We start from the raw sequence: 27,771 nt of genomic DNA, 5'->3' as shown, positions 1-27,771 counted from the left end.
TGATGAAATATGTGATATGGGTGACAATGCGGGGTGAGCGGAACCAAGCAATCCGGCACTTAAATAGGCCTACTGTCCATTCTCAAGATTACCGGACCACAACTGACCTATCGATCTCGCTTCCCATGACATGCCGCCCTATTTCTTGTCGCTTTCTTTTCCTATACTATCTTCTTTACTTTCATTCAGTGTGCATTCAGCGTGTTTACATCGCCTAGGCCAAGGTGGGTGTCTGATTCCATAGACTACTCCTAGTCGCTTCGACATCTTCCTGTCCCATTGTATCGCATTTTTTGTGGTGTATTGAACTAATAAAATTGCTAATAAACCAATGACGATAAATTAATTCACTGGTACTTTCGTGAAAACATATTTGTCACTTCATAACTACTGTGCGCGAAGCTCAAAAAAGTTTCTGGTTTTAACTTGACTTTTATTAATATTAAATGTTGGTACTCCGTGAAAACAGCCCCGAAATTCCTCAGGCTATCTTTCGTAATGGGGGATTAAACTACTTCTACTTGACAAACTGAAAATAGCGAAAAGTAAGTAAGTAGATCACAAAATATTACGAAGTAGAGAAAATCAGATCTACTTGAGTAAGTACCAGAAGTAGAGGAAAACTACTTGAGTACTTCCAAAAAGTAGAAGTACTTCGTTACTGACCACCTCTGAAGATATGTCGTGAATCCCTACCTAAGTGAAGTAGGAGTAGCGATTTTAAAGTAAGTGTTTCATGCGTAGTTTCGTATAAAAAACCGTTGTAGTAGTAGCGTCCTCTAAAATACTGTCAAGTACTAGTAGAAGCAGTCTAATATTGACACCATTCGAGTAAGTTGTGCTGCAAGTAGGCTAAATCTACTTTGAGTACTCCGTAAAAAGTACAAGTACAAGTACTTCGTTACTGACCAACTCTGATCACTACGAATTACAAGTGCAAGTATCAGGCTGCAAAACCAATTTATTTCAGAAGTACGTGTAACAGTATGCATAATATATGAAACACTAAAAATAACGCTACAAACCGAAACAGGGAGTTGCTGCAATATAAAAATCCAAGTTGCATCATTTCTGCTAGATTCGATAACAAATTACCAGCACAGAATAACTAGCTTCTGACATTGGTCACAACAAAATAAGAATTCTACAATTTCTGACATTTTCATAAAAATGTTACATCATTGGCTACAAATTTAGTCTGTGAATGATTATTATTTGAAATATGCGTAAGAATTGAAGGCACTGTAGGTAAATAACTCAATTGTAGGATATGACTGCTGTTTTGGTGGTAGAGATGAGCATTTCAAATATTTTCAAATCAAAATCCAAGATTAAATTTGTCTCATTTTCGAATCCGATAATGGCTGAAACTTGTCAAAAAGTCACATGAAAAGTGTCAGAAATTAGGTCTGGTGTACTTTCTAACATCAAAATGTGTTTAGTGTTCCTCATGAACATATGAAAATTCCAACATAGGTATTCACATAACATAGTATTCTTGTCAGTTGTCACCCATTATTAGGTTTTGTGGACCACACCTTTGACATGTTTTTTTTTTTAAATCCAAAATTTCTACTCAGATAACGGAGCTTCTTGTTCCAAATTTGTAATGCATCGCATTTTAGGCAACTGTAGTATAAATTTGAATTTTTAAAAATTTTTATTCAATAAATCCAAAACGGTACGCATCGTTGCTTTCAGACAACCTAACAATTTCATGCGGTAGCCAGTAAAATGTGAACAGTTTTTATTTTTATTGCAAATCCAAAATTTTCTGTAATAACTTAACTTCTACAGGCTGGAATTGAGCCAAACAATTTTATCAAGTGGAATTTGAAGAAAACAAGGTTATGGCTTCCCAATGAACACGTCAAAATGCATAGCGATCTCAACAAAAAGGGTGGCAGGTGCATACACATTTATCTGTATTATAATTTTGACATATTCATGCCATCACGGACTGATGAAGTGATGATGGTTCAAGGGCAACACTTCTCTATCTGGGTAAAAAAGCACACTATATATATACCCCCAAAATTTTATATCTAAATCTAGTTTCAAAGTCATCTTAAAAGATATTTTTGAACATGTACGATCTATAATTATATTCCGTCAAAATTACCGAATCCTGTTTTTCCAAATCCATGCTCATCTTTGGTCAATCAATACTCCTACAAAAGACCTTTCAAGACAGATTCAACTTTGACCCTTGTATCTTCCGGCGACGTCACAGTATGTCCAACAGTCCGCGAGTCTTCGTATATCTCATGATCATTTCCACCTGGCATAGTTTTATCGCCAAAGAAATGTATTTGTGAATAGTTAGCATCAGCAACGTGTTGAAGACAGAATCTTTTGTCCCATCCGTCAGGAAAAACGTCAAAACTAATCTGTCCTCCGATTGAAAACGTCATTCCTTTGCCTTGAAATTCTTTGCGTAAAGCGTCAACAAAATCCCTACGGATGTGATGTTTTTGGTCGTATTCGAAGAAATCAACACGTTCTTTTTGGCTGCAGCTTCTCCCTACAGGGCAAACATTAATCATACCTTTTCTGAACTCAATAAAAGTACCTCTTTTCACAGGTAATTTCAGCCCGGACATGTATTTCAGGCAGAAGTTTATAAAATCTTGCAGTAATTCCTCCCCTAGATGAGATTGGATATTGGCTTCTCCGATTAGCTTCCCTTGTTGATACGCAACGAGTCCGTTTTCCGCGAAAATGTAATCATAATTATTCACGACAATATCAGCTGACGAACCGAGTTGTTCCGTTATTTTGCAAAAGTCAGAACCTCCGACTATACCGACAACAACTTTTTTACGCAGGCTTGACATAAAATTGTCCATTTCTTGGCTGATTTTCTGTCGAGGTTTTGTCAACGTGCCGTCTACGTCGAACAGTAGCAAAATATCTCCCATTTTTTGCGAAATTTTGTCCATCGTTGCGACAGCAAGTTTAGCAAACACGTTTCTGTCGTGAGCTTGGGAAAAACTGGCGTTTGTTTTCCTTGGTGACGTGTACCGGTGTCGAATTCGAATCCGGATATCCCGTTGGATGGCTTTTGATTGGGTGAAATATTGGACACACCTTCTATTATTTCAGTAAAGAAATATTTGCGAATTTTAACAACTTATAAATAGTCAATTAGTCCTGCATCATCATCATTGGTTTATTAGCAATTTTTATCAGTTCCATACACCACAAAAATGCGATACAATGAAAGATAGGAAGATGTCGAAGCGACTTGGAATAGTCTTTATGAAATCGGACACCTTGGTCTAGCCAATGATATATTATAGATAACTAACCTACGGATAGATGAGCAGCTCATGCTTCACGGTTGACTGATGCGACAACCGGCAAATTTGTTGTCGCTTCTTAGCATGAGACGGCTGGTTGTCGGCCAGATGGACTGTTAAAAATGCAGGTATGTTTGGTGTGGAGAGGATATAGGGCAATCAGAACAGGTTATTTATTGATACAGTACATCTAGCCACTGCGCGGCTATCAAAGCATTAATATCAGTAGGATATTTGATGAGCAGAACCGGTGCAGATGGAAAGTAATGATATTCACTCTATAATTATTAATGTATCAATTGGGTATTTCAATATTGACTTCAGCTGAGCCTTCCTTGGAATGTTATGGTTCTCATAATCATAGATAGGTTTTGGTATATATTGAAGTAGAGAAGACGTTGTTATGAAGTCAACAAGTTTCCGTGCACTGATGCAGCTACCACACCAGGATTTGGATACATTATGCAGGGATGCACCACTCTTCAATTTGTGACTTCTTGCACTAATCAGTTATTTTGGATTTGACGTGGAGAACTTGACCAATTTCAGATTGATATAATAAGCATTTTGTTCCTTCCCTATTGAATCTTGAACGCTTAGTATGCCCGCTAACACCTGTGCAATACCAGGATGTCACTGGTATAGGAGAAGTAATGAAAAACGCTCCCTCTTCACAATATGTAGGCCAGACTTGGCTAGGTCTGATGAAGAGCGGAGTCACAGAAGAGCTTTAACCCAATTCATATTGCATTGGCGGGATTCGACCAAAGGTGATAATATCCAACATCTACTGCATAAAGAAACGTAAGTTCAACTTATTTCACAGTGGTAGTATCAGCGGTGTCTCATAAATAGGGCGATTTTTCACCCGAAAATGGAAGATGTTGACCAAATTTTGAAGTAACGGTCCGGCGGCTATTTTAGGAGCTGAACCGGAAAGTTGACCTATGTTATTCAATTATTTCGCTTCCACTGCTGCCAAGTTGTTTATTGTTGTCTGTTAGCAGTATGTCAATACTACAATATCTCATTGAGTCCAAATATTTCTCCGGATATTCATTATTCCGCTTGAATTATTGTGAAAATAATGCGAGATTAATACTGTTTCATATTTCAGTGCGGCCATCTGTGATCATCATTTTGAAAAGGACGCCATAATCATATCTGCTGGTGGAAAACGAGGTCTTCGTTGTGGAGCCTTGCCAACCTTGAATTTGCCACAAAAATCCCATAGTGCAAAGCCTGTAGTCAGGAAACCTCCCACAGACCGCAGGCATCCACCACCGCAAAGACAAGTTTACTCTTCACTCAAAGCACTTCGAGAAGCTATTAATAGCCTTCCAAAAAATGTTCAAGGTAACAGCTATTTCGTAAATAGGTTATCAACTTATGTTAAGCCCTATTCGCAATGCACTTCTGGATTATTTTCAGAGGCTTGGATATTTACTGATCATGGTGCAGATCTGATAGTGGAGAAAAAAGAGAATATAGAAGAAAGCTTGGTGCCAAAACTAAGGTTATTATGTTAACAATTAGTTGAGTTTATCTCGATAATCATACTGTTCTTGCACAGAATTGTAATCAACAATGAAGTTAACATAAAAAGTGTTGCATGCTATGGTTGGCAGCTGGATTTCAACAATCTTGGACTATCAAAGATAATGCATACAGGGATACTGGAGTGGTTATGTAGGTTCAATCAGACAAGCGCTTAAAATTATATATATTATATTATTGTTATTTTGTAATTTTCATACAGGTGAATTGGAAGAATTATCATTATGCTGTGGCTTGGAAGGCGACATTGGTGAAGCAGTACACCATCCTATTGTTAAATGGAATGGAGCTCAAGTAATTACTAGCAGCATATCAAGGTCTCCTGAGTGCTCCATTTTGGGTAAAGCTACCCCATTCACATATTTTGATTGCGATGAATGATGTATAGTTTCTCAGGGAAAGGTTGGCAAACTAAGAGTGCATGTCGCGCGTGTGCCAACTTTCGATTGAGATGTACTGATGCCTTCGAAGTTGATGTTGTGGTTGACAACACAGAGGTAGCTTCCATCAAATATATAATTGTTGTATTGTACTGAACAAATTGTTTTACAGGAATTGAGTCAACAAGATGCAAAAATTGTGGAGTGGCAGAAGTTATTCAATTCATGCCAACAAGCATGCAGTTCAATGAATAAGTTTGCACGACGTTACCATCAAGACGTCATTCAATGCCGTAATATATCACAGAAACTATATTACTCCCTCCCCTGGCATCAACAAAGCAGCAGTTACTGAAATCAATCGGGTGATGTCTACTTACAAGAAACTACCATGCTACATTACCATTGATGAAATGAAAAGTAACTGCTATGGTTCATGAACATCGCTTCAACTTTCTGACACATTTTGTTTCTGTGTTTAGTTCGTGAAAATTTAGTCATCAAGGACGGAAAACTGGTGGGATTTGTCGAGTCACCAATCACGAGCAAAAGTGTAATTGCAAGTCACATATTAGGTATGGTTGCGATGTAACAGCGGAGCGTTTGAAAATATGCATTATTAATACGAATATTCAGTTTTCTATGTCAGAAGTATTAAAAAGGAGATATCATTACCATTGGCATGGTATCCAACACACCACTTGACACCTGACGAATTGGCATTCTTATTCTGGGAGATGCTGGATGAATGTGAATCGAGAGGGCTCAACATCCATGCCCTCGTCGCAGATGGGCTGTCAGTCAACAGGAGCCTTTTCAAGGTTATTGCTGGAGCAAAGAAGATTCCATTAGATGGACTTTTCACTGCTCCAAATCCGTATGCTCCTGAAAGGCCAATTTTTCTATGCTCCGATCCTCAGCATCTCATCAAGGTAGCTTCATCTTTTAATTTTAGATCATATTATTGTAGTACGGTGAGCACTACCATACCGAATATATTCTTACATTCTAACAGACCACGCGGAACTCTCTCTATTCATCAAAAGCAGGGGGATCTAGATATATGAACATGAATGGAAGAGGACAAGATATATTATGGACGGATATCCAGCAACTATTTGACGTGGAGTCGCGCAGCCTGGCACTTTACCAGTCCGGATTGACATTGGCCCACGTTAATTTAACTTCACGGTCAAAGGTAGGTCTAGATGATGCGCCTGTAATATTTCACTGGTCTGAGATGTGACCATTTTTCATGCCAGATGAATGTCAGTTTGGCTACTGGTGTGTTGAGTCACAAAGTTGGGAAGTGTTTGAAAGGGATGGGAGCAGCTGGTACATCTGATTTTGTTCTCATGATGGAAAGGTATAAGCAACGAGTTTTCACTTACATAACAAGGGGCTTGATTTTATGACCTTAAACAGATGGTTCAATATCATCACATGCCGCATTAGTTACCCGATATGCAGCATGGCCGATGATAGAATTGCATGGCTGAATGAATTTGCGGATCGAATATTGAGTTGGAAGGTCCGTTCCTCATAGATATCACTCGAGGTTATTTTCAGGTTATCATGTGATATTTTAGAAATTTGCTGAAAGTCGTGGTGAGCCGAAACGAATGATGGCGATACCCACGATGGAAGGTCTAATTTTCACGTCTCGCAATATGGTGGGTCTGTGCAATCGTCTCCTTGAAGAAATGCCCAAGTTGGCCCTTGGCACGTTCACACAGGATGTGCTAGAGGCATTTTTTGGAAATTTGGTAAGAACCTTAACATTATTTGGTGTCAGAGCAATGACAGGGATTATGATTGCAGAGACAAATGGGTAGAAGACGGACAAATCCGGATATATCACAACTAGCATATGACATCCATCATGTCACCCAATCGAAAATAATCAAAAGATCGGCAAAGCCTTACGATTCATCTTTACAACCCAAGCGAAAGTCATCCAAGGAGTAAATAATATATTGAATATTGAAAGCAATAAATATTGAAAATACCGAGGATGGAACTGTCAGTTTGATATGTTGTCACCAGTATGAAAGGGACTGCCAGCTGATATTGGACAATAGCCAACACACCAACGTCAAGGTTTCAGCCGTAGTGTTGGTTTACCTCTTTTTTACATAGGAGGAATCTTTGCATGGCTAGGCAGTATCAACATGCAAAGCAAGGAGACTATGGCATCAGGGATATGAATTGCTTTACTTTACACTGCCCGAATGGTGTCAAAACAACTTTCTCATCGAGGACCTCCATAATTTGCCCTGGTGTTATATCAAGTGACTTGCTTGCATCCGTCATATGTTCTGGTGTAGAATCGCAACAAGTTCTGCTTCCTTTCGAACTCTTAGTAGTAGTGCTGCTGTCTTTAGATTTGTCATCCATATCTACATACAGTAACTCATGTATGATGTCCTCAGTCAGTAATTCGAAATCTAATTTTTCCATCTCAATTATGTCTGAATTATGAAAAAGTCTTCTCTTTAATCATCAATACATATTAAAACCTATCTATGATTATACAAACCAAAATATTTCAAGGAAACTTCATCTGAAGTCATATTGAAACCAATTGATAACATCTACACACACAGCAACTCATAGATTATATTCTCAGTCAGTAATTCGAAATCTATTTTTTTCCGCATTAATTAGGTCTGAATCAGGATAACGTCTTCTCTACTTCAATATATACCAAACCCTATCTATGATTATAAAAACCATAACATTCCAAGGAAGGCTCAGCCGAAGTCAATATTGAAATACCCAATTGATACATTAATAATTATAGAATGAATATCATTACTTTTCATCTGCACCGGTTCTGCTCATCAAATATCATACTGATATTAATGCTTTGATAGCCGCGCAATGGCTAGATGTACTGTATCAATAAATAACCTGTTCTGATTGCCATATATCCTCTCCACACCAAACATACCTGCATTTTTAACAGTCCATCTGGCCGACAACCAGCCGTCTCATGCTAAGAAGCGACAACAAATTTGCCGGTTGTCGCATCAGTCAACCGTGAAGCATGAGCTGCTCATCTATCCGTAGGTTAGTTATCTATAGATATATATACAATGATTGGAAACTGCCACGCCCCCTAACGCTGTAAGGTTTACTCCCGCCGAAATCAGCGTGTGCGCGGATAAGGTTGACTGCGTACACTTCGTTGAGTAATGTGGACTGTGGTGGAGTGCTGCTATCACCTTTGCTGGCAGATATTTCACTGTTTTCTCGTTTGTTGGTTGATTGTAAACAAGTTTTGCGAGCATAGTGAGACAGTACTACATACTAAGGTCGAATCAAACTTTCGCAACTGCGCAATGTTCAGGTACTGACTAGCTGCTTATATTTTTGCATTTGTATATGAGCGGAAAAAGCTTGAAAAATTATGACCGATTGAGATACTTATATGAGTGATTTTATTGCTGCTGGGTGCCCAACCTTAGAATTCGATGAGACCCGTTCTAATAGAAAGCAATCAGGTTACTTTACAACTCTTTCCCGGGTTAGGGGAATGGAACCTCTTCGCTTCTCTTAAATCATCATTGAAAAGGAAAATTGGCATTTTGAAGAACAAAGTGCATGAGTGAAATAATACAGCAATAATACTTGTGTCCGGTAGTCAGCATGATGTTCCGTTTGATGTAAGTTATTTTTTAAGCAATAGAGAGAGAGAGAGTCTTTATTTTCATCGAACCAAAATACATAACAAACGGCAGTGATGGTGGTACAGAAAATATGCGTGCACAGTATTCGGTATTAGATAGGAATGATCGATAAGACCGTGAAGGTCATCTAGTCTGATCACACCAGCATCAAACAGGTACACTTGACTCAGAACAGTCTGGCTGTGAAAAAATGTTTAGTTAGGAAAGGAAAATATAAAAAAAATTAAACAATGGTAGCAAATGATCAATGAAGCAATGTCTGGGCGAGGTAGGGCAACAGTGTTAGTGTAACGACAAGAGGCGATCAAGTAGGGCTTTTTTGAATCTATTATAAGGCAATTCACGGATATGTGATGGTAATGCATTCCAGATGATAGGTCCCGAGTAGTCGATAGATCTCTTAGTTAGGTTGCTATTGGGTTGGGGTAAGTAGACGTTTCCTTTAGACGAAGATCTCGTGTAATGGGAATGGACATGTTTAGCAGGTATGAAAAAGTCATCAAACACAGGAGGGAGACTATTGGAAAAATATTTGTGAACAACTTTTGATACTTCGAAGCGATACAGTTCATCAACTCGCAAAATTCGATGCTTACGGTAGTAAGGCGATAAATTGGTACGTAAAGGTACAGATGAGATCAGCCGTATCGCACGGTTTTGCAGGGTTCGAATTCTGCACAAAAATGTTGTACATGCATTTCCCCATACTACGATTCCATATTGCAGATGCAATATAACACCCCTTTGCAAAAATCTTTCACTGGAATATATTTGCACATATTTTGCATGTAGACTAGGGTTGTTCAAAATTCGGAAAATGTTTGGAATACTGCGTATCCATGACTTCTTGTGTAGATTATTGTTAAAAAACGATATTGGGCCTGAAAGAAGCTTGCAGGAAAGTGGGTAAGATTTGTCTAAATGCGTACATTGTATGTACACACATGTGTTAGTTGAGAAGTTACTTGGTACCATAATGACTATTTATTTTGATCCAATGGTATTGTTGACTGGCAAAACGAGTTTCGTATCTAATGTCTTATAATGTATTTGTTGACAGGGCGTATATTGAACAATTTGAAAATTAGAGCAATTCGAACCTTGAATTTACCAGAAAAGAGTGCTCGTATGAAACACGCAGACACCACCTCCAACTGGGAGCAAGTAAGAACGGGCTGCATACTACAAGAAGTTGAAGGATATTAAAAAATGTGCAATTCGTTCCCAGTCTGGAACTGCCATCGGATCGATTGATGCGGGAAAACCACTATTGTTGGAATAATCTGTGTTTGCCAGGGAATCACATCCGTGACAATTATAGTTCAAAATATGCTGGTATTATTACGCACTAAAGGAATGTCATATGTTTGCTCAGGGGAAATGCTTACAGTTCCTCCCCCAACGTGTGTGGACATACTGACATTTATTGAAGGTTTTAGTATTCAATTCATCGTTGTCTGCTCCTGGCTTGTTTAACCTTGATATCATATAAAGTTACAGGAGATGTTCCCCTTCCTACCAATGATTCGGGCAGGAGCAAGCTAACATCTAAACAAGGCAGGAGATTTCATCACAAGTAGATACGGCATCATTCAGGTCGTAATTGGCCACTTTTGAGCTAGTGTACTGTTGCATTTTTGAAGGAAATTTTGTCAAGTTGAAGATGACAAAAATTGATATCTAGCACTGTTATTGCTTAAAAGATCACACATAAACTGTTTTTGTTGTCCAAATTGTTACTTTTGCATCGAACTATTTCTGTACCGTTGCATATTACTGTTTGTTTTTCAAATGCATGCATCATTTCGTTTTTATACACATGAATTAGGGATTTGAAAATTCAATACTGTATTCGTAAATGTTGCATCTGTTAAGAGTATGTATTTTGTTTTATCATTCCTCATTTCTTTGCATAACATGATGGGATCCTGAAAATTCGACCGGGATTTTGTGGAATGATCATGGATAGGCGACGTTTTGTCAGAGAAGATTGATGTATACAGCGTTGCTACTGAAGTATTGCTGCAATGATTCACTCAGGTTCAAATAGAAGTAGCGAAAATAGAAATCTGTGAAGTACGCAGTTAGTTGGAAATAGCCACTTTTGAAATTGGAGGGTGAAGCTTTTATGACTACCCCAAATGACCATCCAATGAATATGTGGGTGCTATTTTCAAATACATTCAAAACCCAGGGATATCTAGATACCCCTGGCAAAAACCAAGTTGTGATGCTGTTGTTTGGTGAGTGGTATGGAAGCACAGCAATTACCCAAGGAAGTAGGCAAACCTACTCGAGTACTCAGAAAAACTAGAATTACTTCTCTAAAAACTACCTCCACTTGATTTTTATTTATATATGATGTTATTGATGTACCAATACGATGGAAAAGCGACACCTCAATTTGGAATGAAGGTTGTGTCACTTGCAACAGTGGTTGAACGTCCGCGGCTGTGTGAATGTACGCCGCGTTGGCCGTTTACATGGCAGTAGTCCGCTAGCTTAATCAGAAAAAAATCCCAGCCGCGAGAAAGAAATGCGTTTCTAAAACTATTCAACACGTTAACGTTGTATTTCACTAATAAATATACCCAATGTATCATATATCATTGTTAGTTCCTTAAAGAAGTATTGCTTAGGAAGCTTTTGTTTACACAACTGTGTATGCGATGAAGCGTGACCTGGTACACGCTGAAACGCAGAGCTCACGGTAGTTTCCAATCATTGTATAATGTATATATATCATTGGTCTAGCCCAGGGGCGGGCAACTTCTCCAGTCGGCGGGCCGGATATAGGAAAATTAAGTACTTGGCGGGCCGGATTGCTGAATCGACACATTATTCGCCCATTTCTCCAAATACACAAGGAATAAATCATTTCATTAAATATCATCATCACCAATGATGATGATGATGATGATATTTAATGAATGTATTCGACAGTAATGTCACTTCAAAGCCATTTCTCGCCGATAATGACGAGGATATAATGTGGATTTGAGAACAGCATTGTCATACAGGCGCCGCCATGTCTGCTTCTCTCTGATCATACATCTCTGATTAACTATATGGTGTGGACACAAGCAAATCTCACGGCTCAGTGAAATTGGTCAACGTCACACTTTCCATTTGGTCAAAGGCAATTTGACGGTAGTTTTTGACCGACTTGCCGAGCAGCAAATTTCATAAAACGGGTATCAATCGAAAGCTACCGCGGTGCTGGTTGCGAAAATATAAATTCTATTCTGCTCGAGGTTCTGGAACCCCCAAAATAAGCCTTGAATGTTGCATTGTGACGGAGTTTCGTATTGTGACGCAGCCATGCCGTCTGAGCAGCTTAGGAGCAAGCGCGCACGAGAGTTAGAGTATGAATGCTCAATCGGTTGCGCAGCAATGGCCAATACGCATGCGGTTTACTCTGCTCCTCACCTGCTCCCAGACGGCATGGTTGCGTCACAATACCAAACTCCGTTACAATGCAACATTCGAAGCTGATTTTGGGGGTTCCAGGACCACGAGCAGAATAGAATTTATATTTTCGCAATTAGTACCGCGGTAGCTTTCGATTAATACCCGTTTTATCAATTTTCATGCTTGGCAAGCCGGTCAAAAATTACCGCCACATTGCCTTTGACCAAAGGGAAAGTGTGACGTAGACCTATTTCACTAAAGCCGTCAGATTTGCTTGTGTACACACCTTATAGGACACTACGCTGTGCTCAATCAACTCACGGCTCAATCCGTAATTAGTATTTCAAGGTGTTCGATAAGCCCGGTACCCCAAATTTACCAACATATCAATTCATTAGGGCTGAGTAGGTGATGAGATAGCGTCGTTGTTCATCCATGTGGCCTATTTTATCTCGATAATAAATTCATGCGGACCACGGCATCAACGAAATTTGAAAAGTGGCCCGCGACCCGTTTTGAGTTGGCGTCCCCTGGCATAAGCGGTGTCTTACAAAAGCCTACAAGTGTGCCGTGCTACAAGTCGGCGGTTACGGAATCAAAACTTATAAATATCGGTCTGGTGTAAATGACCATTATAGTCTACCAACACCATGATTTCCACAAACGATATTAGGGTTGAGTACATCGTAAGTGCCGATAATGCAAGTCTTCTCGCTTCGACGAACCTACGTGCAAGCTCCACTCGCACGCTGCGCATACAAATAACATACAGTCACTAAAATTTGAGGAAGTAAGCAAGTAGCGGGGTATCTCGGCAGACTGTAGCCGCGGGCCACATTATAATATAAGACGGAAAACTGTCCGCGGGCCGGACAAAATCCCTTCGCGGGCCGGATCCGGCCCGCGGGCCGTATGTTGCCCACCCCTGCTGTATGTGAAGTAAAAGGATATAGTAAAGAAAAAGGCAATGTAGGTAATGTTTGCGGTGAACACAAGTTGAAAATGATTTCGCTCATATTGCGGTTAAAAAATTACAAGTGCTCGCTGCCTTCTGTATGATATTATATAGCAATTTACATGACAGCTTCCTTTTTAAGATACAGCACCTACAGAAAATCAGACCTACGTCGCAGGGATATCTGATAGTATAGTGACCTCTATCTTTTATGCGGCGATAAAGATATCTCAAACTTCAAAAAATTTTGGGAACCACTCTACTATTCTCTTTTTCTTACTATATTCTATAATTTTGATCGTAATTATCGTCAGTTTAGCAATAATTTTATCCTTTCAATACGCCACAATGCAAAGATAGGCGTCGAAAAGACTAGTAGTCTTTGAAACCAGATATCCAGCTGAGCTGAGACGATGTAAATAATGAGTCACCTGTCCTATCTTCTTTTACTTTTCATTCAGTGTGCAGTGCATGCCTCCTTTTAGACATGGTCTGGGCCAGGTGGGCGTCTGATTTCGAAGACTACTCCAAGTCGTTTCGACATCTTCCTATCTTTCGTAGTATCGCAGTCTTGTGGTGTATTGAAATGGTGAATATTGTAGCAATAAATTGCTTTACTCTATTCGTTTTATTGCAGTTTTGTGGTGTTTTTAAATGATGAAAATATACTTCAGGTCCGGCATATTTGATAGAGCGATGATCTTTTTTGTCAAGCATATGATAGTTGGACGACGTGGACGCGTGTGTGTCGTACTTATGCACTTTTGATACCGAGGTAAAGAAGTCATTGAAGTTTTCGGGGCAGTGACCGTAGTGGAACTGATACATAAACTTTGCAATTTCTAGTTTCCGCATATCTTTTATGTTTAGGTCACCGAATTTTTTGAGCAGGGTGTTGTAGTTTTTGTAGCGGCTTCAGTGCCGTTTTACTGGCAGCCCCCCAACGAACTCTAGTCCAGTTCATTCCAGTCTATTACGAATTTTCATCAATTCAAAACACCACAAGACTGTGATACCATTAATTTTATAGCGAAAACGCATACGCTTTTTTCGTCATCGGCTGACAAACATCTTGCCATAGCAATTGACAACGTAACGTAACGTTGTAAATTGCTATGATCTTGCTCTCTATCTCCTCTAAAAATCCTCAAGTTCGCAAGTTTTCCTTTTTTGTCGTTTCCGCGTTTTAGAGCTACTCAGCTGTCTGAGGTCAATGACCGTGACCGAGCATTCCGCATTTCGCATGTTTTGCAATCAGCAATCGCAGCATTTTACGAATCAAAATTTTCCGCCGTTTTCGATTTTCTGAGTTTGCAGTAATTTAGGACAGCGTTCAGACTATCTTTTCATCGTGTCGCTATCGTAAATGGACAAAATTTAGATGTGGACTGAGTATATGTTGATTTTATTTAATTGATTTCAGCGTCTTTGGAATAAGGGTGTTTCGACTTTTACCGCTTTCAGATTTGAAGGCATGGTTTTTCAACCTTTTAACGCTGTGGCCCTTTTGAAAATTCGATGGCCGCAATGTTTTTCAACCTCCTGAAATTAATAAACGTTATTCTGAATAAATTATTCAAGTCTTGTATATCTAGGACTAGGGTTACAACATTTTGGAATCGGGAAAGTAGGACACTAAATCTTAGAAGTTACGGTAGTTGACGGAAATTAAAAACAGCCGCTTTAGTAATATTTACTGGAAACGTTTTTGTGTTAATTTTAAAAAATGTCTTTACTCTCAATTTACCCACTTTTTACGTTAATTTGGTAGTGTTGACTAAAAAAAGATCATCACTTTTATTCGATTTCCGAAAAACCAGCTCGAACGTCCGTATTACCTATTTCGCGTCATTTATGCCGATTTTCACTTGATTCTGTCCATTATCATAGCTGTGACATCCGTAAAGGAGGACTAATTACCAAAAAGAAGGACATTTAGGCTTCATCGGAGGACATTTTGAATTACCTGAATAAAGGAAGACAAATCCTCCTAAAGGAGAAATATGGTAACCCTTTGTCTATCAGGACCAATGATAATGGAAAATTTTAGCTGTTTGAATAAACACACAACGTGTTTAGAGTGAGAAAATGTGTACTCAAGAATTTCACCACAGAAGTGAGTTGAAACTGACTTAACTCGATACTGAACAGTGAACACTATGGCTTGGACTTGGACTCGAGTCTTAACACTATGACTCGGACTCGATCCATCGCTTCGAGACTTGGACTCGACTCGAGTCAAAACTATAAAAGACAAATTGACTTGTGACTCGGAACCTTGTGACTTGGTTACAATACAATCCTGGTGAACGGTTTAGTTGGAATGATGAACACACAATAAACACGATCAGTTACTAGCCAGATTGGAAACAGTGGTTGTTTTCGGGTTGCGCGTGACAGAAGGGTTTCTTACATAGAATAATTAAGGAGTTGGAACGAAAAGTTGCACGTGACGTTACCACCAATTTCACTCAGGGTTACTAGATATTCGGCACTTCTTCGTTATTCCCCACACATCCAAAAGTGATCACCGTGAAACTAATAAATGATTCCCATGAACATGTGAAAATTTATAAACGTCACATTAAATTGTTTTTCGCGTTGGGATTAGGGGTTGGGGAAGATTAGGGTCGTGGGATGGGGTTATTAGGGGGTTAGGATAGATCCTAAGATTAGGGTTGCGGGTGCTAGGGTAGGTTAGGGTCAAGGTTGAGGTAGGATATCCCAAGATTGGGGTTAAATTTGGGGTCAGGGTATCCCGAGATTAGGGTTGGGAATATTGTAAACTTCACCCCCAACTCTAATCTTAGGATATCCTAACCCTATTCTTGACCCTAACATCCCCAACCCTTATCTTAGGATACCCTAACCCACCCCAATATCCCCTCCACCACCCTTAATCTTAGGATATCCCAACCATGATCTTACTATATCCTAACCCCAACCTTGACCCTAACCCACCCTAATATTAGGATATCCTAACCCTAACCTACCCTAATATCTCCCGACCCTAATCTTAGGATATCCTAACCCTAACCCACCATAATATCCCCATCCCTAATATCCGTCTACCCCACCCCAACGCGAAAAACAATTCATTTTGACGTTTATAAATTTTTCTGTTACTGTTCATGGAAAGCATTTATTGGTGTTATGGGGATCATTTTTTCGATATGTGGGGAATAACGAAGAAGTGCCAGATATTCTGACAATGTACGGTATTACTTGCCGAATTAGCTGGTTTGGTGGTGGAGGGAAGAAAATAAATTCGGATCAAGAAGTATCTTATTGCTGTACTACTATCTATTTTAATTACTTTTTTTTTCTAAAGATTTGTTCAATAAAATATTAATGCAAAGTTGCCCATTCTCTGTTACAGCGTCTAGAACAATGTCACTAAAACAGTCTGAGCCGCTCCCTCAAATCTCATCAAGTCAAAAGGACAAGTTCTACCTCGACTATTTGCGAGGACTCTTGAACGATGCCGTCAACGGAATACTCAGCCCCCAACGCACTATTTCATGGAGCAAAGAATTACAATTGCTAACGGATGCCCTGTATTTCGGAATTACTACTTTACAAAGTCTTCAAACGTTGGGGGAGGAGTATACTGGAATAATACAAGTCGACCCAACGAAAAGGAATTTACCTAGTTTATTTCGTCGCGTGTGTATGGTCGCTGGTCGTATCTTGGCACCGTACATGATTGACAAATTTTTTGCGCATATCGAACGAAAAATAGCCAAAAATGAAGAATTGTCGAACACAAATTTACAAAATATGCTTCACAGAGTTCGTGCAATTCTCAATGTTATCAATCGCTTCCATCTATCGTTATTTTATTTGAAAGGTCTGTACTATGCAATCTCAAAACGAATTGCAGGCATCAAATACGTTAGATTTGTGAAGCCAAATTCAAACGCGAATTTACATTTGTACGCATTTCGATTGCTGGGAATTCTTTCTCTAATGCAAAGCACTGTCGCATTGTCCACAAATCTGTATTCTTTGTTGTATGAGGTTAAAAATTTCAGAGTGCCACAAACTCAAGTTACGATTCGAAATGATGACGTACCATCCATGAGATGTGGTCTATGTTTGGAGAAACGTAAATCAACTACAACAACGCCATGCGGTCATTTATTCTGCTGGCACTGTATACATTCGTGGGTACAGGCAAAGCCTGAATGTCCATATTGTCGCGAGGCAATTAAAGCTCAGAGCTTGATCTGCCTGATGAACTATGCGTAGGATTTTTGTTACTTAGGAACCATCTAAAAATAGTACATTGAACTTGAGTGCTGTCTTCGCCCTGATTATTCGAAATTTCATGCTGCTGACGTCATATTTTGTGACATGATCGTTGATATACAATGTTCTTTCCAATTCTCTACTAGTTGCTGACGATTACCCCTATCGACTGTCTGCCGAAAATATTCGGATTCATCTCAATATCAATATTCTATTCAATTGTATATTCCAAGTTCTGTACTGCCAAGCAAGACTTGCACGACTAGAAAATTTTCAGCTTTACCAAATTAGAATAGAATTGAAATTATAACAGCCTACATCTTTTTGAAATTAGATCAGAATTAAAATTATGGCTTCAAAGTTCGTTTTTTTTTTCAAATTAGATTAGAATTACTGAATCTGCGAAAACTTGGACATTGAATGAAGTTCACTTAATATCATATCAAACTTCATTCTCATGAGCACGAGAATGGCAAATGTCTGTACTAGTGCAAAGCTGATTGACAAATTTTCTGATCCGGCTCCAAGCCGGTTGTTCTGTACTCTAGTCCGGCTCCGGTTCAAAATGAAAAAGTCCAGCCAGAAATCCGACTCTACATGGTACGGGGGTTCCGTGAATTTATAAATATGCCTCATTTATTTTCGCACCAGCTTACCGGTTACTTGCGTGTTGTTGGTTGATACTTATTTAGTTATAAAAGTCATGTTTATCCATGAAGATTGTGGCCGTATCAAAAAGTAGTGATCCGGCTCCAATCCGGTCATAATTGAAAACATCTGGCCGGATATCCAATCCGGCTCCGGTCCATGCTCCGGACTGGTCTGCACAGCAAGCTTGGCTCATTTCGCACGATACAACTCTCTGTAGCATTTTGAGGAAAACCAGAACTGAAATTATAATTAAAATGAGAGCATGGAAACATTTCACAAATTAAATTAGAAATAGATTACAGGCATTTTGCTGCAATGCAGTCAAATTTAGTCTGCCTCCAAGAAGCTCATCATTAATGAACTGTGCAACTTGTGATTTGATGTTAATTGTGGATCATGTTGTTATCGCTACTGAACTGTGCAATTTGTGTCTCAATGTTTAATGTTAATTGTGTTTACTGTTATATGACTAGAGCCTGACCGATTTTGATCAGTTCGCCGATATTACACTTTAGAAAAAATCTCGGTATCTGCCTTTAGAGGTAAAAAGCATCAGTAATTTTTCCTGGCTTTACAGCATGGTAGTAGCGAGTCAGAGAACCACACACAATCTGCGGCTGTTAGAATGGGAATATTCATCTAAGCACAATTGGTAAAAGTCATGGTTGGTACTCAACTCAAGCAGAAGTAACATGCATTTCCATTCAATTGCAAGTGGTGATTTGCAAGAATGCATTAAAGTAAATATTCTAGCCCTGGTTTCGCCTGAAAAACTAAATACTGTTGTAGAAGCGACCATTTCCATGTAAGTGGAAAAGTTAATACTCTTGGCCTAGTTTTGTGTAAAAACTACCCGTAATTTTTCTATGTATAATGCGTAACATTTTCTCTAAAATCGGAAGGGGGGTGCGCATTATGCATGGGTACAAGCCTTGAAATGGTCTCCCTCGAAATAAAACTTGAAATTACACCTTTCTTCATGTTTGGTTTCAGTAGCGTATCACATTTAGCCACTGTGGACAGTAATTCATATTATCACTGTTACCGTACGCACTACCAATGAGCGATAAGCGTGTTGCCAATTAGCGAGAGTCGTCTGCGCTGCGCAACAGCACACGGTCTCCTGCTGAGTTGGTTTGCCGTTTGCACGCGAGTGAAATTACGTCATTCATTGCTGCACGAGCGCGCGGCAATCCTCGTTAATTTATCGCGTCAACGACAGACCTGGACAATCGCACATACAACACGCCATGTGCGCAAGATGCAATCGCTGGCCTAAACAGTCTCATCTCCAACAAGCCTGGTGCGCATGATATGGTCGCTGGCCCGAGCAATCGCATCTGTAATAGGCCGGCCACGCGCGCAAGATATCGCTGGCCTGAACTATCGCACCGCGGGCCTCGCAGGCTTAGGCTGCTAGAGCAGTGGTTCTCAAAGTGTACCGGAGAAGTCCACTGTTACTTGACAATGTTGATCCTGCCCATCAATGGACTAATTTAGCAGTCGGCAGTATCCCTGAAAAGCGCGTGGTTCATTGTGTGCTGTGCTGCTCACCGCAAGATGTGGTGCCTTTTCAAGAGAAATTGTCTTGCGTGATTATATTCTCGGTTTCAAACGATCGTGGATTTTTCAGAGAGCTGCGACCGTGGCCTTCGACACGGGGTTATGGTTGCGAGAAACGATATCGCTTCTACTTCACGGGCATATTTTCCAAAATTTATGAGCAGAGGTGGTCAAAGTAGTCGAGAAAGGACACCTAATCTCTTCATTTGTTCTATGGAGGTTGAATAGGACAGCAGTTTTATCAACAAAAAATCACTTCATATATTCTGTAGAAGTTGAATAGAACAGCAGTTTTATCAACAGCAACAACAAATAATCCAAACACAATCGCCTCGCAGGTCAGGGTTTCAAAATGAGGAGTCAGCCATTATGTCCCATTTGTTCTGTAGAAATTGAATAGGGGCAGTAGATATATGAATGATTCATTCGGTGCATTGCTCGAAATATTGCATTTCCTTTTCATCAGCAAAGAACTCCGCATAATGACGCAAATTTTCGAGGGAATGTCTCTTGCTGCGAATAGGAGATATCGAAAATCCAGTTTTAAACACAATCGCCTCGCATATCGGGGTTTCTGAATGAGTATAGTCAGCCAGCATATGTCGCATTTGTTCTGAATGGGGCAGCAGATGTGGGAACGACGCATCCATTGCATCAATAGAAATTCGAAAGATTGCATTTTTTTTTTCATCAGAATAAACTCCGCACAATGATGCAAATTTGCGAGTGAATGGATATATAGAAAAAGCCAATTCCAAACAGTGGAGTCGGCAATGTTAACATCTGTTCTGCAGAAATTGAATAGAACAGCAGATTCATTCATGACATTATTCGACACAAAGAAGTGACGAGTTGAATGCTCACGAGAAAATACTTTTGTTAATTGCGATTCCATTTTCCTTCTCGTCAATATATAATATGCATAATGCATATAGTTAAGTTTATAGATTATATCAAATAAATCCACATACCAACACAATGTATGAGTTTCTAAATGAATAGCCATCAACACCACCCATTTGTTGTAGAAGTTGAATAGATCAGCAGATGTCTACAGGGTTGGTGCGATGACATGCAAAATAAGGTCAGTCGCGACATGCAAAATACGGTCAGTCACATGCAAAATAAGGTCAGTATCGACATGCCAAATAAGGTCAGTCCGCGCATAAATCCAAATCTATACTTCAATTACATATCCAACTCTTTTTCTTATGAAAACGAAATTCAAAATATCTTTCCTGTATATCAGCCTACTTTCAACATTGAAATTCCTTATCTATATCCTAAATCTTACGATGTTTTAATCAGAAGGTAATCATGATTATCTTGATTACGGGATCAGTCCCGTAGAATATTATTTTCAGTCCGCACATAAATCCAAATCCATATTTCAATTACAAATCCAACTCTTTCTCTTATGAAAAATAAAATTAAAATATGTTTCCTACATAGATATGCCAATATGCCGGACCTGATGTGTGGAACAGTATCCTGCCGGCCATCCGACAGTCGACGAGCATGTCCACATTCAAGTCGAAATACAAGCAATTACTACTAAATAAATACAGTCCATCCTCAAGATTACCGGACCACGACTGACCTATCGATCTCGCTTCCCATGACATGCCGCCCTATTTCTTGTCGCTTTCTTTTTCTATACTATCTTCTTTACTTTCATTCAGTGTGCATGCCGCCTCTTTACATCGCCTAGGCCAAGGTGGGTGTCCGATTCCATAGACAACTCCTAGTCGCTTCGACATCTTCCTTTCTCTTCATTGTATCGCATTTTTTGTGGTGTATTGAACTGATAAAATTGCTAATAAACCAATGATGATGATGACATAGTAACTTCGTGATTGACATTCCTCATCTATATCCTAAAGCTGAAGATGTTTCAACAAAATATAATCAGACGATTATTACGATTACGAGGTGATTAGTCGCATGTAGAATATTAACAGTCCGTGTATAAATCCAAATATTTACTTCAAATCCAACATTTTTCTTGTGCTACTGACCTTAGTCTGCAATCTGCATGTGGCGACTGACCGTATTTCGCATGCGACTGACCTTATTTTGCATGTGACTGATCATATTCTGCAAGTAGCGATTGACCTTATTTTGCATGCGACTGACCTTATTCTGCATGTCGCGACTGACCTTATTTTGCATGTGACTGACCATATTTTGCATGCGACTGACCTTCTTCTGCATGTCGCGACTGACCTTATTTTGCATGTGACTGACCTTATTTTGCATGCGACTGACCTTATTCTGCATGTCGCGACTGACCTTATTTTGCATGTGACTGACCTTATTTTGCATGCGACTGACCTTATTTTACATGTGACTGACCTTATTCTGCGTGTAACGACTTATTGCGACCTTATTTGGCATATCACCAAAACATATAAATTCACGGACTGGTATATAATTTTCGTCATGTTTCACACAGAATATATGTATGGCGTGACCAGGGTTGTAACCAAGTCACTAGGCTCCGAGTCACAAGTCAATTTCACTTTTATAGATTTGACTCGAGTCAAGTCAAGTCATTTTCAACACAACACCGAGTCAAGTCCGAGTCCAAGTCATCAATCAGAGGGTCGAGTCCGAGTCATGGTATTATGACTCGAGTCCGAGTCCAAGTCAATGTGTTGACTGCTCAGTTTCCAGCTAAAATCTTGCTAAACTCACTTTTTATAACTCTGTCTGGTGATATTGAATGGTTCGCATTTCTAATATAGTAGTTTTCCTCACTTTTAGCAGTTTCTGATCGCATTTGCAAATACTAATACTAATAGACGAAATCCGAATAGGGAGGTTACTTCAATATTCTTCGAAATTACGATGAAATATCGGTCTTGGCCCTCTGTGTGTCGAGTCATATGACTTGGTTCGAGTCATGCGTAATGACTCGAGTCCAAGTCGAGTCAATACACAGATTGACTCGAGTCGAGTCATTTCCGTATTTTGAGAAAATGACTCGAGTCAAGTCGAGTCATCAGAAAATCGTGACTCGAGTCGAGTCATGACTCGAGTCATTACAACCCTGGGCGTGACCAATCTGCTTCTCCTAAAGTCTAGTTCAATATAATTTAGGTAGTGGTTGTGTGGTTCATGGGCGAAATTTGAGGCCACATATAGTCGCTCATATAACGGTTTCGTCACAGCAAATATAGCTCAGCAATGAGTTTTCAATTCTACGATCTACCACATTTTCAGTTGCCTTCGTAATGGCGTGAAGCGTCACCCACACAATTTTAGTTTAAATTTAGCTCATCCGTATTGTTTAAATAGGACAATAAACGGAGTAATTACCATGGAACTAGAGGCGAATTTTTTAGTTAACTGCAACTTGGCGTCCCCTTCAGAAGCTTTCATGCCCCCAGTTTAAATGCGCGGCATACTTGATAGCGCAATGCGTTTTCTTGTATTCCGCCCCGATCATATGGTAGTTGTTCTTCGTTTACGCATATGTCAGTTTCCAGGTCTTGACGGGCAATGAGAGCACATTTATAACTGCTTTTCAAAACTACTTACTTGAGTAGAGAGGATGTTTTTGTCTGCTTCGAAAATAACTTCTAGCCTACTCGTACTTAAGAATGATTATACGACGCTACTTCTGCTTGAGTAGCCTTCTCGATTACATTGACCACCTTTTACGGTTCGCAGTTATCAGAGGTCACTACCTTCTAAATTGCAACATGCATATTCGTAGCTAAGGCAAAATTACTATGACATTACAAGTAGCTGCCATGTTCGAAAATAATTCGTAATTCGGAGCCTATTTCACGCAGTGCTGGTGACAATTTCACTGCGATGAAAGTGATGCAAATTTATCACAAAACAACTTTTCAAAATTGAAAAGGTAATTTGTTTTGCCTAAAACTGTCCAAGTAGAAGTGGCCTAAAACAGTGGTTCTCAACCGCCGGTCCAATATTATTCAAATTGGCGTGGTCAGTTTATCCACGGCTTTCGGCACGAAACGCTGTAATCGAATCTCAGCGGCAGCATGTTTATCTGGGCCAGGCAATTTTATCTAGTCTAAGCAGAGTTGATAGCGTAAAATTATGTGGAGCCCATAATGAACATATTTGATTACGAACTAAAACCACAAAATGTCACTCTAGGACAGGGGTGGGCAATTATTTTTCTCTGCGGGCCAAATGAGAATCAGAAAATACGTTGGCGGGACGAGTCAAAATTTTAGCTATATTTTCAAGCGTATGAATTTTATTTCTAAATTGGAAGCAGTGAATGCCATTGTTCAGTGCTGGATATGTCGATAAGGAATGAGAATGTGACAGGTAGGCCTAATGTGCCAAATATTATGTATTTGCCAGCATATGTCGAAACAATGTTAAACATGATACATTTTGAGCTGTCCTTAAACCCCTATCCGCGATTTTCGACAAAGACATTAAAATGTATTCGGGATACTACAAAGGTTGTTAGCCACCTTCCGAGCAGTGAGCGAACCTTGCAATTTTTCTAAATTCACCCTCCCTTGACCGAGTGAATGTCTTCGTGTTTATGCCATAAGACTAGGGTTGTGATGTGACCAAGTCACGAGGTTACGAGTCACAAGTCAATCTCACTTTTATATTTTTGACTCGAGACAAGTCGAGACATTTTCAATTCATCACTGAGTCAAGTCCGAGTCAAGGAGTCAAGTGCCGAGTCTGAGTCATGGTGTTTGACTCAAGTCCGATCCTAAGTCATTGTGTTTACTGCTTAGTTCCGATATTTTGTCATATGAAACCCACTTTTTACAACTCTGCTCGGTGATATCGAATGCTGCCGTAGAAGCGTAGAAGCCGTAGAAGCGGAGTTATTCCAGTTTTTCGATGAAAATTATTGGATTATCCACCGATCAAGGATAATCCCAGAATTATCAAAGAAAAACTGATATAACTCCACTTCTACGGCTTGGAATTGAGTCAAATTTGTTTTGCATAGTTTTTGAAGATAGCCCAACATTTTCATAGGGTTGGCAGAAAAATTTGAAAAAAAAATTATTTTGCGTTTCTGGGCAAATTCAAAATTTTCAAACTCTACGTAAACCGCGAATATTGGTTGGAATGAATTCAAATTTGGTGTGCGTCGTTTTTTAAGGCAACCTAACGATTTAATCACGTAGCCCGCAAGCCAGTATGGAATCGGTGTCCAAGGCACGCAGGATCACGCCGACTTGGTCGCCAGTTGCACGCGGTCACGCCGTCACGGGTCGTTGATTTCATTAAAAAAATAATTAAAAAAATTGAAAAAAAGTCAATGTTCTCAGCCACCCCAAATGCTATATTCCAGTTAGTATGTGGTATATAATGTTTTTACCTAATCCTCAAGCCAGGATCTGTTGATTACTGTCTGTTGGTAAAGTACTTGCACCTTACCAGTTGCTAACCATTAGCATCTGATCTCCTGTCACTGGCTTAACACAGTCATTTGAAGTCAGTAACCTGGCTTGTCACGCCGCAAAGTTGGCTCTGTCACGCGAAAAAAGCTCCTATCACGCAGGATTTATTTCAAAAAAAGGACGGAGATTCCAATCAGGCCCGCAAGATTAAGGAAAAAAGGTTATTTTTGAACCGCCCTATTCAACAGCTTCTGGTAGCATTGGAATGAATCATGGAAATTCTAGGTCGCGGAAATGGTCGGTCAAATGTTACAATCGGGGCAATTTGTTGCAATATGTTACTCATAAGGAAAGAGATTATCAACGAAAACTGGAACAAAAATTGTAATATTGCAAAAAAACTAAAAGAAAAGTTGGAAAGCTTCCAGGCTACGCCCATCGTAGTTTTGACATCCGGAACGGAAACTTCCACAAAACAGATGAAGATCAGAGAGAGAGCATTTTGTGTTTTGCTGTGACGTCACAACGCCTCAAAAATGTTTCGGTAATAAAAATGCGGACCGCGAAACGAGTGTGACGTCACTAGAGCCATACGAATACCACGGGCAAACGATATAGTTTTGGCTGCAGTGGTTGAGCCAATCTACAAGCTCGCAGGGCCAAAAAGAAATCCGACAGTCATCAGGTTTATAATGAGCTATAGCAAATAGAGGTTCCTTCTTATAAGCTCGAGAAAGGCACAAGTAGCCCACATTGAGGTTGACTCAGTTTGCACGATACAGTACTCCTGTAGTATTTTTCATTTTGCAGACAAGCTCATTTTACACATCTGTCCCCAATATTCTGTGCTTCAGACCAGCGGTTCTCCATCAACATTTTCAGGGAGTCCGCGAAACATCGAATTTAGTTAAATGGTTGATAACTGATTGTGCAACTTTGCATTTATTCATAGGTTAAATACCGTAATAAATGATCAAACTGAAATACAAAAGAACAGTTGCGTCGACTAGCCTAATCCCTATTGCTCCAACAACTCACAAGACGTGGGTCGTGGGTGCTAATACATACATGCACGCACGTCGCTCAATCACAACAACAAGAAGACGAGATCGCTCATGCGTTTAGGGAAACTAGTAGAGAGAGAGATAGTAGTAAGAGATAATCACACACCGATTCGTATTTTTAGTACCATTTTCCTTCAATAGAAGTTTTCAAAATTCAGTCGCTACCGGAAATTAATCATTTACTTCCGAATATTCAAATTTTAGACGGACAATAATTCAACTTGTTTCATTATGCCGAAAAGTGCGTGGGCTCCGCACTCCGCAGGTCCGTCACAAGGTTACAAATTACGCCACGCCCGCACCGGTACGTCAAATTTGTCATACATCAGCATTAGGCATATACTATCTTTAAAAGATTAGGGTAAATGAATGATGACATCTGATGAAACAGGGCTCTTCAACCGGCTGTGTCGTACAACCCAGGGTAGGCCTGGGAAAAGTGCGGCCCGCGAAGCAATTTTGTACGGCCCGCGAAAGGTGGCTGGAAATTCAAAATATAAAACCTACTTTTTCATGTTGCAGCGTGGAATAAATCCATTGCATGTGCACACTGATCGCAAATTCGTTTACTATCAAGCCGGTTCGTTAACATGCCGCGATTACGCAAACACAGCCAACACTAGGCTTACCATATTTTGGAAATCTAAAAAGAGGACACTTTTTTAGAAATTTCGGACTTGCAAAACCGGAGAAGAATTCTCAAAAATCGGTGAATTTTTCCCACTTTGTGATCGGTTGACTTGAAAAAAAAAATCATCTTTTCGCTCAGAGCTAAAATCACGGTTTTTCACTCCGAAATAGCCGCCGGAGCTTCACTTCTGTGCTAATTTGCGGCATATCACTCGCAATTTGCTCTGGATCTGACCTAAATTTTAAAAAAAGAGGACAAAATCTCAAAAAAGAGGACAAAAGGGCGTCCTCCGAGGACACTTTCAAAAAAGAGGGCAAATCCTCTTAAAAGAGGACGTATGGTAAGCCTAGCCTACACGTACCTCACATGCGTAAAGGTAGTCCAGATACAAAATAAAGTCAATGTAGCAAATTATGCCGTTACAATGAAAGTCACAAGAAGTCACCAAACCTTCTTTGTTGCCATTTAAGCCCATTTACATGGCCGTTTGGGTCAGCTTCGAAGCTGACTCGTCAATCCGACTCTCTCGTTTTTGAAAAAGAGAAAAAGGCAGGCGGCTTCAATCCGTCTTGAGCTCAATCCGTTCCGCAGAGTCGCTTGGAAACGGCTTGAACATTACCGGTACTTGAAAACGAATCCAGACTACAGCAACATACCAACATTTCATGTTCATATTTCACGAAACCGGCACGTATTTCAACTGGGTGAACATGAAAGCTCTATCAGTACATGATACTGCTTTTCTAATATGCACGTGGTCTTATTTGTCCAGCGTCACAACTTATGAAGCGAGTACAGCCACAATATAACTTGCACAACTCACTATCAGAAAGAATATATACGAGGTGTATTTGGTCATTCTAGAATTGTGTTGAAGTATTTCTTGATATCTCAACTGCCGTAGCATATTGCCGAGCTGAATCCCAAAGTGCTGTGTATCACTCGAGCTGCGAT

General features: G+C 39.7%; 2 protein-coding genes and 2 long non-coding RNA genes across 4 annotated transcripts; 3 read left to right on the top strand and 1 right to left on the bottom strand.

Annotated features, from left to right (window-relative positions):
- Positions 1-943: 943 nt before the first annotated feature.
- Positions 944-3,012, bottom strand: LOC145447678 (phosphomannomutase 2-like). Its single transcript, XM_080325937.1, has one exon. It carries the CDS (start codon positions 2,940-2,942, stop codon positions 2,172-2,174), a length of 771 nt encoding a protein of 256 aa, XP_080182063.1. The 5' UTR covers positions 2,943-3,012; the 3' UTR covers positions 944-2,171.
- Positions 3,013-3,309: 297 nt separating this feature from the next.
- LOC145447689 (uncharacterized) lies at positions 3,310-5,524 on the top strand. Its single transcript, XR_013917683.1, has 3 exons — positions 3,310-4,106; positions 4,420-4,991; positions 5,062-5,524. It is a non-coding gene; the product is annotated as an uncharacterized LOC145447689 (long non-coding RNA).
- Positions 5,525-9,734: 4,210 nt separating this feature from the next.
- Positions 9,735-10,871, top strand: LOC145447692 (uncharacterized). The gene is made up of 2 exons (XR_013917685.1): positions 9,735-10,095; positions 10,160-10,871. It is a non-coding gene; the product is annotated as an uncharacterized LOC145447692 (long non-coding RNA).
- Positions 10,872-13,579: 2,708 nt separating this feature from the next.
- On the top strand, positions 13,580-18,693 carry LOC145447677 (peroxisome biogenesis factor 10-like). The gene has a single exon (XM_080325936.1). The coding sequence runs from the start codon at positions 16,649-16,651 to the stop codon at positions 17,546-17,548; it is 900 nt and encodes a 299-aa protein (XP_080182062.1). The 5' UTR covers positions 13,580-16,648; the 3' UTR covers positions 17,549-18,693.
- Positions 18,694-27,771: the final 9,078 nt, after the last annotated feature.

Source organism: Botryllus schlosseri, chromosome 10 (genome assembly GCF_051294905.1).
Source record: "Botryllus schlosseri isolate E-star chromosome 10, Bs_hap1, whole genome shotgun sequence".
NCBI classification, from domain to species: Eukaryota; Metazoa; Chordata; class Ascidiacea; order Stolidobranchia; family Styelidae; genus Botryllus; species Botryllus schlosseri.
The sequence above is the reverse complement of the archived record's forward strand: the minus strand, read 5'-3'. Positions and strand labels throughout refer to the sequence as shown.

What these genes read in the sequence shown, in the direction of transcription:
- LOC145447678 (XM_080325937.1), bottom strand. Translation starts at nt 2,942, where the DNA reads ATGGACAAAATTTCGCAAAAAATGGGAGATATTTTGCTACTGTTCGAC.
- LOC145447677 (XM_080325936.1), top strand. Translation starts at nt 16,649, where the DNA reads ATGCAAAGTTGCCCATTCTCTGTTACAGCGTCTAGAACAATGTCACTA.